General features: G+C 41.4%; 1 protein-coding gene across 8 annotated transcripts in view; it reads right to left on the reverse strand.

Moving 5' to 3' along the window:
* The window catches only part of LOC126280766 (uncharacterized), a 108,467-nt gene that overhangs the window by 66,910 nt on the left and 26,606 nt on the right, over positions 1–14,951 (reverse strand). For all 8 annotated transcript variants that reach the window (XM_049979795.1, XM_049979794.1, XM_049979796.1 and 5 more), the window contains exon 4: positions 4,129–4,352. In XM_049979795.1, coding sequence (XP_049835752.1) covers positions 4,129–4,352 — 224 coding nt within the window. The remainder of the gene's footprint in view (positions 1–4,128; positions 4,353–14,951) is intronic.

A 14,951-nucleotide genomic window follows, 5' to 3' on the forward strand; every position in this document is an offset into this window, starting at 1 on the left:
CCAGCATGTTAGCTATTTACCGATAAGTGAACTAAAAAGCCATTTCATGAGAGTAATTCACACTGTGGCACTTAGTGTGTGTTTTTCTTGTAAGTGTGCTAGCTGGATGCTTTTGATTAGACACATCTGCACACTCTTCTGTATATATGTAGTAATGCTGGTCTTTCAGCAGATGATGCAGGAAGTGCAACAACATATTTTTAAAAAACTGGGGTACATACTTTATCTGAAGTCTATGTATTGCAACCTATCACACTATAACGCTGCCATTGCAACTTTGAAAATTAAATGGTGTATGTCCAGTGAAATGTAGGTATTAACTGTCTTGCATATTATGTTACAACAGTAAACCTTCTGTATTTACTTTGGATACACATCCTGTCCCAGTATCCTGGCAATTGAATTTAAATGTTCTGTAGATAAAATACTGAGTGATTATAATTAAAGTGGAGCTAATCACAGAGGTCCAGGATGGGATGTAATTATTGTATGTTAGTGAATCTTGGTAGATAGTCTAATGCATTAATGTAGAACTGATGTACACTGGGAAAAATTTGTTCCAATTTTGGCCACACTTCACCAGTTGCAAATATTTCACTGTGAATGCAAGAGAGCCATAGAGAAATCCTTCTGTGTGTGATGGATTTGAAATGGAACCTGGGCAGAAAAGAACAAAAAAGTGAGACAGGCATAATGTTGATTTTTATTATTAAGCACCAATTGCACAATTTGTTCAATATGAGCACCAGAGGTATTGAGGAGGTGCTACATCACTAAAACAATGTGATCAACAGTTGCTTGCAACAGGTCCAGTGGAACCTGGACACCATGTTCCTGTGTACTTGCCTTCAGAACAGGTAGAGACTGAATGTGTTCCTGGTAAATGCATTCTTTTAGATATCCCCAGAGTCAAAAGTCACATGGATTCGGATCAGGTGATCTTGCAGGCAATGTATCTGAGAAACGTCTGGATATAACACATTCATGGAAGGTTGCATTAAGCAGATCTTTCACTGGGTGAGCAACATGAGGTGTTGCCCCATCTTGCTTGAAAACAGTGGTTTACAGGCAGTTGCACTCTTCCAAAGCAGGAAAGACATTATGTACATGGAGATTTCAATAACATGTAGACATCACAGTACACCTGACAGACACTTCAGGTGTGTTCTCTTCAAAGACGAATGGACCAAGAATAAAGATGATTACGAATCCACATCACAGTCACATATGGTGATTGCAGTGGCTCTTTGGCACAAAATGTGATTTAACAGTACCTTAGATTTGGCTGTTCTGTGAATTCATTATGCCCTGTAGTGTAAAATGTGCCTCCTCATTCCATAGAATATTGCCCAGCTACATGTCATCAACTTCGATCCATGCCAGAAATCGAAGATCAAATTCTGAACATTGCTACGGGTCACGAGGTGTCAGTTGCTGCATGGCCTGGATCTTGTATGGGCACAGTGTAAAATAGACCACCAAACTGTCTAACTGTTGACCACGGGATGCACAATCCTACCTGGGGCATTTATTGCATGGTCAGTTACAGCAACAGCAACATTGTCAGTAACTTCCGTTGGGACAGGCTGCCTTCCTCTTCCAAGAGTCACACCAAGCTTAACCATATTTTCGAATTTCATTACCATCCCCTTTAAATCTTTTGCTGACATCAGGCCTCTCCTTAGACCTTTCAGTTGATGATGCTCTCTCAATGCAGCACTCTATCATTATAATACTAAAAAAGAGATGATTACCACATAAAATTTAGCTATAAAAGAGCAACAGATCTTAGTCCATTTTCTGTGGGAAGGCATTTTTATAACAGACTGCCAGATAAAATAAAATTGTTAAATGGAAACATATTTAAGATAAAATTAAAGCAACCATTAATTGATAAATGTTTGCACCCTATCAATGGTTTTTAATGTTGTTGTGTGTGATGTACCTTTATTTCTAGTCTCTTATTATTGTTCATATGTTTATCAACAGACTATGTTGGCAACTGTAAAAGTTATTTTGGACAAACAAACCATACTATTTATTATTATTATTATTATCATTATCATTATCTAATTGCTATCATGTAAAACTCTTTCAATAATAGCATCCACTCTTTTCTCGATAGCCATACTGTTCATTCATGTTATGGCTTGTCAAATGACAGAGTGGATGTCATACAAACAGTGTGCAACGCCAAAATGTGGCCAAAATGGAACTAAATTGTTTTTCAGTGTTAATTGGTTCCGCTTTAATGCAACAGCATGTCTACCAAATTTCACCATCATATGATAATGACAAGACACACTGGACCTCCGTGACTACTGCACTTTAATTATAAATAACTGGTACTTTGTTTGCCTTTTGGACAAAGTGTGATATGTAGTTTCCTTTTGTGCATTAGCAATACTAACGTCAGTGGTGTTGAGAAACAGCTGAAATTATAAAAATCTAACAAATCTTCAGGGGCCATTAAAATCCCTCTCAGATTTTGTACCAAATTTGTGACTGAGTAAGGCCCTCTTTCAGCCATGATGTCACATGTATTCCTTGAACACCTTGCCTAGTTGTTGGAAGAAAGTACGTGTCGTGCTAAAGTGGTAGCAGAAATGATCCACAAATGTTCTGAGCTCGATCATAATGAGGTATCTCGGACAGACTGAGCTTCTTCATGCCACCACAGATGCCAAAAATGTAGTTTACAGAAAACCAAGCTAATGTGTTTTTTTTTCATATGAGATCCTGCAAGGCATTAAGGCAGACAGGTGAATGTAGTATTTTTTGAATTCTAAAAAAAGATATGGCTAATAGACAGTATTTTTCTAAGTGTTTGCTTACAGTAAGGAAGAGGATCACCTGGGACATCATATATTAAAAACTACACACATACTATTTTTGCACCAAAACTTGAATCCCCACCCACAGCAGAAGTTTGGGCTTGTGGAGACATTAGCAGATAAGGCTAGAAACATCTGCAAACCAGAGTTGTTTGGAGAGGAGAGGAATACATCAAGTTCACTCGATCGAAGAATAAGTATTTATCCACATAAGATGGGCCCTATGGTGGTCACAAAGAGGCAGCAGTGGACTTGAAGCATCTCCTAAATTTAAAGTCTTCTTACTGTTCATTGAGGACATCACTTACAGCATAGAGAAGCTCTTAGAGAAATGGAACATTGCCATTAAAAATAAACCCACAAAGAAGATATGTGAATATCTGAATATCTAAAGCTGAACAAAGGATATCCATCGACCTCTGAAGAAAGCAGGAGTGCACAAAATACCATGCAGTTGTGGACAGCTGTGTGTGGGTATCATAAAGAGAATGATTGAAAAACAGAGTAGAGGAGCACAAGGAAATTGTCAGAGACGGGAAATGGATAAATTACTTGTAACAGAACATGCTTTGCAACCAGGAAAACATAACATTTTATGTGCAAAGACGCAATTCTTGGCACCCAGAAGCAGTTATTGTGACAGAGTGTGTAGAGAGGCAGTGGAAATTGTGAAGCATGAATAACTTTAATCATAAAGAATAAGGCAACAAGGACAACAGTATCTGGCTTCAGTTCTAAGAAATGCACTAGTCTTCCACAATGGGCCAAGGATAGCAATGCCAACAACCACCAACGGTCAACCACACTCACATAACATCATGCCTTCACCTCTGCAGTCAGTATTAAACACTGTGGTATCTGACAGATCCAAGAACACCATAGCACAACAACCAGAAGAATTTAGGTACTTTTTAACCTTCCCAGCAGTGAAAGTTTGCATTTTGCAATGAAGAAATGGTTGTGGGAAATGGGGTCAATCGTGTATTAGACAGATAAGTCACTCAGTGCTTTAGGCCAGTGGAGTCAAGACGTGGAAATCAACTATCTTCCTTCCACAGAATAGTGATTTAATTTATTCCTTTACATTTAAAAAAGAATAAATCATATATTTGTATACTTCATTTCACATTGGATTATTTATTTGTCCATGACGATAATTTATTTCATATTTCAGAGAGATTTTTGGATGTAAGCAGTACAATAATGCATCATTCTCTCCCACAAGAGTACCATATAAAATATATTTTGAGATTAAATAGAAAAGGTTTTGAAGGTCTGGAGCTAGATTACTAACCTCCATCACAGACGTTGGAGCCAGCTGGAAATCCCTAAACAACACACGCACACGGCAGCTGACTGAGAGTTCAGGTTGGCAAGCAATAACATATTCTGCACCTAAGTCCCGAGGGTAAGGTGCTGGGAAAAATGGAGATTTTAGGACTCCTCCATGAGTAAAATTTCCCGCAGATGGTGGTATGGCACCAGCCCCTGGAGATCCTGTCATTATTTTCTTGTTACCTGAAGTAAAAGACAAAGTACATATTTCAGAAAACCAGAAGATGAAATATTTGTTTTGTTTCAATAATAGTGGTAATGTGTCTACTGGATACAAGAATTAAGAAAACTCAAGTAATGGTCATGCCTGCTGTTACCCATTGTGAAATACAATACAATTCAAATACTCAGGCAATTCTGCCATACATGAATCTGTGTTTGTGGAAGTTGAAATGGAGCATTTAGCTGTTTTTGCTCAAACTTTATCTTTATACCTTCTTAAAGACCAATTTGACAAGTCATACATACAGATACAACCTCTCAAACCGCTTAGCAAAGATTTATGATATGTTTCAATAGAATCTTGGTCAGAAATGATTAATAGACAATCACAGAAACTTTAGGAAATAAATTGCTGCTCGCTGCTGGTTTTTTTTTTTCCCAAGAGAAGTCACCTATGCCAGGTGTTGATTCACTCTAGAGAGTCTTGATTAGGAATACCTCAAAAAATGCTGGTTGGTTCACCTTCTGAGCAGGCATGTTTGCAACAAGATCATATCTCAACTTGCCTTTGGCCACTTCTCCCAGGTTCTTTCAAAAATATTTAGAAAATATATTCTAGTGAAAGAAAGAAAGAATGAATGAACAAATGAGTTAGTTAGTTACATGTTCCACAGATCATTTTGCACAATAGATTGTAATGATGTGGAATGAATCATTTTACTTTCACATTGCAAATTAATTTGTACAGACCAATGTGCAGTTATTGCTGTGTCTTTTTGAAGAATGATTATGGCAATGGGTTCACATATAACAAAGAAGCTACACATTTTTAATGTCCATACTCATTGTCATCTTTTTTTGTTTGGCAAGCCAGTTACTTCATTCTGGGTCAACTGGAACAATCACTGTCACCGCCAATTACAATTTTGAATATCAACTGTTACAACTAGGAATATCCTTTAAATCTCATTTGCTGCAGCCTGCTACGAGTGTGTGTGAGTGCGCTGAGTATAGTGCCTCCACACATATGTGCTTAAATCAACAAACAACGTGCACTGAGTATAGTGCCTCCACACATATGTACTTAAATCAACTAACAACTGTATCAGCATGGGATGGTCACTAGAGGCTGCCTGTAGGAAGCATGCACATGCTACCATCTCTGTAGTGCCGTCTACTGGTGACTCGTGCCTATATACTCCTGTAGCAGTGCTGACTCAACCTCACTATGTTCTTTTAGTTTGTGCCACTCACATCAGTTGTTCTGTGTATCACTTATGTTTGTACCTTCCATATGATTATTTTGTCTTATTACACATGGAGTCACAAGAAGCTTATTTCCATTATTGTTCAGAGGCTTTTGAATAAAGCCACATTTGTGTTACTTGGATCAGTTTCATGCATTACTTGTTTGCTACATGACTGGCAATGAGTTCAGAACAGTTTCTGCATGTGCAGTCTTTACATGTGGTTTTATCAGGTTTAGTCATTATGGACACCTTGCTGCTGGCCCTGACTGAACAGCTTACTTCGGCAGTGACCACTTTGTAAATTTCCATTAACTGACAGGGTACAGTTCCACTAGTCTAACCACCCACTTTCCCTCCACATGATTATTCAGATGAGGATTGGGAAGCTTATGAAAAAGACAGCATTTTTCTTTGGCTTTGGGTATGACAGACTCAAATTTGTGCAAAACCTTATTCCTCTCATGGATTCCTCCTAAGGTGTATCAGTTTTACAAGAACTGAAAGCTCTTACTTCTGATCACATATGCAGTTTATTGTCCAAGTACCACTCCAAATGAAGGTATGTCATAGCAATGCGAGCTGAATTCTACCAATACCACAAGAAACCAAACCAGTTATACAGGACCTAGGCAGCCAAACTTCACAGCCTTAGCCATAAGTGGCAGTTCATTGCTGATGCCCATAGTGACTCCTATGCAGACTATATGATGTGCAATGCAATTATCTGTTTATCTCCAGACAAGGAAGCATGACAGAAGGCTTTACTCTATAAAAACCCTTCCATTGGCTGAAGTTTTGCAAATAGCACAATCTTTTGATGTTTCTTGGCAGCCAGTGACCAAATAATTGAAGCATAGGCAATATGGCAGTATTGTCACAAGATTTGCCCCCTAGGATGACAGATAGCTTGCATAAGGAAGCAGCAGTCGCGGCGGTAAACATGCAGGCACAGCACCAAACAGAAGAGGGCTAGCCCAAGCAGCTGTGACTACCACAGTGCCAGTGTCAGCATTCTCTGTTTCCGTCTTGTCCTTTCTGCTTTGTCCAGCACAAGTATTTGATGCACACTAAGCACTGGGCTACTTGTAATGCTTGCCAGAAGAAAGGCCAGATCATCTCTGTGTGCTGTTCACCAAAGATTCCACAGGATATGGACATGGACATAAATTGTGTGACTACAATGCTTCTGAATTCTCCCAAATTGTTTATCGAGTTAAGAGTTTTTCACCAAGTGCTCTGGCTACAGGTCGACATAAGTGCTGCAGTAATGTTATTAAATTCTCAAACCTATGAAACCTATGTGAGTTTAGGCTCACCACTGTTGACACCAGTAACACAGAAGGTGATCCAGTATAAAAAAAGAACATTGTGCTGTTGGGACAATTTTCCTACTTCTTACAAGTCAGTGGTTTGTTCCATTACATGTTTGGTGGTTGCTGAGGATGGTGTTGGGAACTTGTTTGGGATGGATGCATTTTAGGCATTTGAGTTTTCTATCACCAACACAGTTCAAATCGTGTCTGATCAGGTCACAAACTGTATTCTTAATTTGAAATACTATGTGAGGAGTTTCCAGACTATTTTTTGGAAGGTATAGGGTGTGCTATGAATTTTTCTGCTCATATTTCTTTGAAATCCATGGCTCAGCTTTGTTTTTGTCATGTGTGTCCTATCCCTATCACCCTGAAAGATCAAGTGAAAGCAGAATTGGACAGACTTCAATCTCTAGGGGTGGTGCAACCGGTTATGGCTAGTGAATGGTCGACTCTGCTGGCTGTAGTTCAGAAATCGTTCGGGAAACTTTGCCTTTGTGGTGACTTCAGTACTACTATCAACAAGAAGTCTTTCATGGATACATATCCTCTCCCATGCCAGGAGGAACTGTTGGAAAAAATATTGGGTGGCCAGTACTTTTCTAAAATTGATTTGTCTGAAGCATATCAGCAGATTCCTGTGGACAAGGAGTCTAAGTGAGTTCTGGTTTTTAATACTCCTTTTAGTCTCTGTCAATATTTCCACCTTCCTTTTCTTGTGGCTTAGAGCAATTGACTATAAATGTTCCATGGTGCATTAATTATCTGGATGATATTGCTGTCACAGGCTCGTCCTTGGCCAATCACTTGAGAAATTTGCACCCTGTTTTATGTCTTACAGTCTGCAGGCTAATAGTGTAACATAATGAAATCTCAGTTTTTTTCCAACCTTCTATTGTCTATTTGGGGTTTCAGGTTTCATGGGATGGGGTTCACCCTCTGCTAGACCACATCTCTACTGTTACATCTATGCCTCGATCCTCACCCACAAAGGAGTTTCAAGCCTTCCTAGGGAAGATAGCCAACTACCATAAATTCCTGGCCCACCCACTGCCTGCCTATTTATCCTAGAAAGTACATTTTTGCTGGAGCCCAGATGATGAACATGCTTTTCAAATGTTGAAATTCAAACTACTCACAGCCCCTCATTTAGCTACGTTCTCTCCAGACCACCAATTATTTTTAGTGACTGATATCTCACAGTATGGCCTTAGCACATTCTTAGTGTATCAATATTCTGATGGCTCAGAATAGCCATGTCTCACTCCGGTCCAGCAGTGTTACTCTCAGGTGGAAAAAAGAGGCTCTTGCCATAGTGTATGCTGTTCAGGAATTTCACGTTTTTTTGTAAGGTCCTAAGTTTCACTTTATTACTGACCATAAACCCTTGGCTTCCTTGTTTAACCCTCACAGTTCCCTGCCTGACAAGTCAACAAACCACCTACAATACTGGTGCTGTTCTTGTCTTGCTACAATTACAAAATCCATTTTTGACTTATGTCTGAACATGCTAATGTAGACGCCTTGTCCCACCTTCCTGTGAGTCTTGAACGCAACTTTGATCAGAAGACTTCCTTTGCTTTCATCTTGATAAGGAAATACAGACCACAGTTAAGGGTTTTCCAATTATGAGCTTGTGAATAGCAGCTGCCATTGCTGCCACTTCAGTTTTCTGCCAGGTGGTTTGGTTTGTTAAACAGGTCTGGCCAGATAAACTGCTGGGTTGAGTTTCAGACCCCCTGTGAGCTATTTTTCCTTACGGCATCACCTCTCTGTTTTTGACAGTGTTTTGCTGTTGTCCAGGGAAGTCCTCTCTCCCAAAGTAATCATTTCTGCCACATTATGGAGCTGCTATGCCTTCTCCATCAGGGCCATTGGGGAGATTCGTGCACTAAGCTGTTAGCTAGGAGACGTGTCTTTTGGCTGGGGATTGATGGTAAAATTGTTTGTTTTGTCACAGCTTGTGAGCAATGTGCTGACAACAAGCAGCTCCCAGGGTGTCTCTGTCCCCCTGGCCCATTCCACACCAACCATGAGAATGAATTCATGTAGACTTTGTGGGTCCTTTCTTGAATTCCTATTGGCTCTTCTTGTGGATGCATTTTCCCAGTTTCTTTACATTCTCTGGTGCTTGTCGACATCATCTGAGATCACAATTCCCATGCTTTTGAAGGTTTTTTCTTGTACCTTAGTTTCCGATAATGGGCTCGAGTTTCTTTCTCACACCTATCAATTGTTTGGTTCCTGTTATGGCCTTCATCATTTTAAGACTCTGACATTCCACTCTCAATCATATGATGAGGTGGAATGACTAGCATGTATATTCAAGTCCCAAATGAAAAAGTCTGTTGTGGATTCTTTGCCATATGGCTCCATTCTCTATTTTCTGAGCACCTGTCACTTCAAGCCTAAGGGGGAAGAGAGCCCAGCTGAGTTGCTTCATTGCCAGCAGCCTCTATCTTCTGAAGCCTGTGCTCCACATGCTGCAGTCAGGTTCATCTGGCAGCTTGATGATGGAATCATCAGTGTGGGCATGAGCGTTTGGTCCCTGGCTGAAGTGGATACTGGCCACTGTTGTCCACCACCAGGGACACTGTCTTTGTGATGTCCATATGACTGACAGACTGGTAGCTCATGTAATCTTACTCTCCCACACATCACCATTAAAGTTCTGATTCTTTGCACACTTTTGAGAATTATGAGAGGAGTAAGATTACAAATGAAGAACTTTGTACTTATCTTAATTATCTTATTGTTGTTGTCGATGGCTCAGAGTCTTGTCCAGGAGTACTTTCTTGCAGCTGAAAATTTCGATTTCTTGGGTCCTTAATGAGACAGGTGAAGTACCCTCAGACGTCAAGAAGAATATAATAATTCCAAACCCAACAAAAGCAGATATTGACAGATGTGAAAATTACTGAATTATCAGTTTAATAAGTCGGCTGCAAAATACTAACACAAATTCTTTACAGACAAATGGGAAAACTGATAGAAGCCAACCTCATGGTAGATCTGTTTGGATTCCATAGAAATGTTGGAACACGTGAGGCAATACCAACCCTACGACTTATCTTGGAAGATAGATTAAGGAAAGGCAATCGTATGTTTCTAGTATTTGTAGACTTAGAGAAAGCTTTTGACAATGTTGACTGGAATATTCTCATTCAAATTCTGAAGGTGGCAGGGGTAAAATACAGGGAGAAAAAGGCTATATACAATTTGTATAGAAACCAGATGACAGTTGTAAGAGTCAAGGGGCATGAAAGGGAAACAGTGATTTGGAAGGGAGTGAGACAGGGTTGTAGCCTACCCCCGATGTTATTCAATCTGTATATTGAACAAGCAGTAAAGGAAACAAAAGAAAAATTCAAAGTAGGAATTAAAATCCATGCTGAAGAAATAAAAACTTTGAGGTTCACTGATGACAATGTAATTCTGTCAGAGACAGCAAAGGACCTAGAAGAGCAGTTGAACGGAATGGACGGTGTCGTGAAAGGAGGATATAAGATGAACTTCAAAAAAAGGAAAATGAGGATAATTGAGTGTAGTTGAATTAAATCAGGTGATGCTGAGGGAATTAGATTAGGAAATGAAACACTTAAAGTAGTAAATGAGCTTTGCTATTTGGGGAGCAAAATAACTGATGATGGTCAAAGTAGAGAGGATATAAAATGTAGACTGGAAATGGCAAGGAAAGTGTTTCTGAATAAGAGAAATTTGTTAACATTGAGTATAGATTTAAATGTCAGGAAGTCTTTTCTAAATGTACACTCCTGGAAATGGAAAAAAGAACACATTGACACCGGTGTGTCAGGCCCTCCATACTTGCTCCGGACACTGCGAGAGGGCTGTACAAGCAATGATCACACGCACGGCACAGCGGACACACCAGGAACCGCGGTGTTGGCCGTCGAATGGCGCTAGCTGCGCAGCATTTGTGCACCGCCGCCGTCAGTGTCAGCCAGTTTGCCGTGGCATACGGAGCTCCATCGCAGTCTCTAACACTGGTAGCATGCCGGAACAGCGTGGACGTGAACCTTATGTGCAGTTGACGGACTTTGAGCAAGGGCCTATAGTGGGCATGCAGGAGGCCGGGTGGACGTACCGCCGAATTGCTCAACACGTGGGGCGTGAGGTCTCCACAGTACATAGATGTTGTCGCCAGTGGTCGGCGGAAGGTGCACGTGCCCGTCGACCTGGGACCGGACCGCAGCGACACACGGATGCACGCCAAGACCGTAGGATCCTACGCAGTTCCGTAGGGGACCGCACCGCCACTTCCCAGCAAATTAGGGACACTGTTGCTCCTGGGGTATCGGCGAGGACCATTCGCAACCGTCTCCATGAAGCTGGGCTACGGTCCCGCACACCGTTAGGCTGTCTTCCGCTCACGCCCCAACATCGTGCAGCCCGCCTCCAGTGGTGTCGCGACAGGCGTGAATGGAGGGACGAATGGAGACGTGTCGTCTTCAGCGATGAGAGTCGCTTCTGCCTTGGTGCCAATGATGGTCGTATGCGTGTTTGGCGCCGTGCAGGTGAGCGCCACAATCAGGACTGCATACGACCGAGGCACACAGGGCCAACACCCGGCATCATGGTGTGGGGAGCGATCTCCTACACTGGCCGTACACCTCTGGTGATCGTCGAGGGGACACTGAATAGTGCACGGTACATCCAAACCGTCATCGAACCCATCGTTCTACCATTCCTAGACTGGCAAGGGAACGTGCTGTTCCAACAGGACAATGCATGTCCGCATGTATCCCGTGCCACCCAACGTGCTCTAGAAGGTGTAAGTCAACTACCCTGGCCAGCAAGATCTCCGTATCTGCCCCCAGTGAGCATGTTTGGGACTGGATGAAGCATCGTCTCACGCGGTCTGCACGTCCAGCACGAACGCTGGTCCAACTGAGGCGCCAGGTGGAAATGGCATGGCAAGCCGTTCCACAGGACAACATCCAGCATCTCTACGATCGTCTCCATGGGAGAATAGCAGCCTGCATTGCTGCGGAAGGTGGATATACACTGTACTAGTGCCGACATTGTGCATGCTCTGTTGCCTGTGTGTTTGTGCCTGTGGTTCTGTCAGTGTGATCATGTGATGTATCTGACCCCAGGAATGTGTCAATAAAGTTTCCCCTTCCTGGGACAATGAATTCACGGTGTTCTTATTTCAATTTCCAGGAGTGTATTTGTATGGAGTGTAGCCATGTATGGAGGTGAAACATGAATGATAAATAGTTTAGACAAGAAAAGAATAGAAGCCTTCAAAATGTGGTGCTACAGAAGAATGCTGAAGATTAGATGGGTAGATCACATAACTAATGAAGAGGTATTGAATAGAATTGGAGAGAAGAGAAATTTGTGGCACAACTTGACTAGGAGAGGGGATCGGTTGGTAGGATATGTTCTGAGGCATCAAGGGATCACCAATTTAGTATTGGAGGGCAGTGTGGAGAGTAAGAATTGTAGAGGGAGACCAAGAGATGAATACTCTAAGCAGATTCAGAAGGATGTAGGTTGCAGTAGGTACTGGGAGATGAAGAAGCTTGTACAGGATAGAGTAGCATGGAGAACTGCATCAAACCAGACTGAAGACCACAACAACAACAAGAACAGGTCTTTGAAGACAAAATAACTGTTGAAGAGTTACCTATTGCTATGAACATCTTTTTATCCCATTCTTCTAAATCACACTGACTTTACAATTTCCATGTTCAAAAAACCAATAATCACATTGTTGTTGACAAGTTAAGCAAAATACATGTGTTTCTATCAGAGGTATGCCCCCCACTCCTTACATTCTGCAGTATTCACATTATTCCAAAGAGTTTATAAAGCAAAAGATGTATCTTTACAAAATTATATCATTATTTCAGAAATAAATCCAGAAACAAGTTTAATAAATAGCATTTGATTGCACAATTAATAATATTAATTTTAAGTATGCCAGAAATTTTGTCATTTCATTTATTCTTAATAGAAGAGTAATCTTAACTGTTAGTAAATATTGATTGTAACACATTAGTTTCCTTTTGATACATTTTAGCCTGAAATATAATATAGCGTGTATAAAATCATATGAAATCTTTTAATGAAAAGCTGAGATAGTTTTAACCTATGCAAGAACCAATAGCTTACATGGTATTTTTTATCTCTATAAAAAAAGATAATATTAGAGGAGGATGATTTATTACACACATCAACACATCATGTTTATCAGTTGCACCCTTGCTCACCACCAGAAGCTACCAGTTTGCAGGTGCCTGTCCCATTGGCTGCCTCCTCCATGTGTGGCACCCAGGAGTTCCAGCTTCCTGGTGCTAGGCATTCGTTCATCTCCAGCCTTGGGTCTGTTGCTGCAGCCTGTTGTTCCAGTCGGGCCAACTCCACCAGCCCCTCTCCATCATCATCTCAGCCATCATTGCTGGTGTGTACAGTGTCATCTCCTACACACTGGGACCGAGCGAGGTGGCGCAGTGGTTAGCACACTCGACTTGCGTTCGGGAGGATGATGGTTCACTCCCGTCTCCAGCCATCCTGATTTAGGTTTTCCGTGATTTCCCTAAATCGTTTCAGGCAAATGCCGGGATGGTTCCTTTGAAAGGGCACGGCCGATTTCCTTCCCCAACCTGAGCTTTCGCTCCGTCTCTAATGACCTCGTTGTCGACGGGATGTTAAACACTAACCACCACCACCACCTACACACTGGGAACTGCCTGCTGACGATAATGCAGAGATGGTAATGGCACCCTGCTCCTTGGTGCTGTTTTCAAGTGCCGAGCAGGACCACTGTCCTTGGGCATGACCACATCTCTGTGTATTCCAGCACTATCCTCTGGTGCCCGCCCAGCACACTGTCACACACCCGCCATTGGCACTGGTTGTCATATCTGATGGATGTGTCTCTCATTGGGCTGCTGATGTCTCCTCTGTCACCTGGACACCCTCTTTGCATGAGTGGGGACGTGTACTGCAGTGCTGTATCCTACTACTAGTATGTATGAGTATGAGTGCACTGAGTGTAGTGCTGCCATGCATGTGTACTTAAATCAACAGCCAAATGTATCAGCATGGCCAGTCACTAGAGGCCCTCGAGTGTGCACATGGCACAGTCTCTGCCCTGCCGTCTACCCGTGACTCGTGCCTATATGAGCATGGAGTGCACTGGGTCACCCTCACCATGTTTTTTAAGTTTGTACTGCTCACATCAGTTGTTCTGTAAATTGCTAATGTTGCATCTTCTTTATGATTATTTTGTCTTGTTGTGTGTGGAGTCACAAGAGGCTTATTTCCGTCATTGTTCACAGGTTTATGAAGAGAGCCAGATTTGTGTTATTTGGATTGCTTTTGTGTAATACTTGGTTACTACACCATTTTTAATTAATTGATTAAAAACATCGTATCTATTGAATCTTACTCCATCTTGTTCTTCAGGCTTGGTAACTTCTACTGTGAATGTTCCCCATGTTCTTATGACTTTTGTGTCCATTTGAATCTCTTGTTTACCTACAAGCATTGCTTCTGATATTGGCACACATTATGGGGTTATCCTGCATCCAGGTAGAGGGATCTCCTATTGTGACTTCTGAAATTTTCCCGGAGTATTTGTTCTTCTAATAATTTCCGGGTATGCAGCCGGATCCCGTTGACATTCTGCCACGATATTTCGGCCCAGAGACGTCCGGCCATCACCAGGTGAGTACACAACTACTGAAGAGCCCAGGTGCAGTCGCGGTATTTATGGTTAATTTAACAAGCTATCAAAATTATTAGAAGGATCTCCTATTATTTTGATAGCTTGATAAATTGACCATACACTTATAATATTGTTATCATGAATGTAGACATCCTGCCATAGATCACTTAGAAGTTATGGCTTCAATTCTAGTGACTTTTAAGTCTTACTTTTTCTCTATCAATCTGGTTCTTTAGCTGTTCATCATATTTATCCACTGTATTGTAGTCCAGATCCATGATTTGTGTGACCAGCTTAGCATTCTGTGAAAAGCTATTGTTTGGATTTACAAGGAAAACAATTTTAGTGAGGAATTTTT

The sequence above is a fragment of the Schistocerca gregaria genome, chromosome 1, assembly GCF_023897955.1.
Source record: "Schistocerca gregaria isolate iqSchGreg1 chromosome 1, iqSchGreg1.2, whole genome shotgun sequence".
NCBI lineage: Eukaryota > Metazoa > Arthropoda > Insecta > Orthoptera > Acrididae > Schistocerca > Schistocerca gregaria.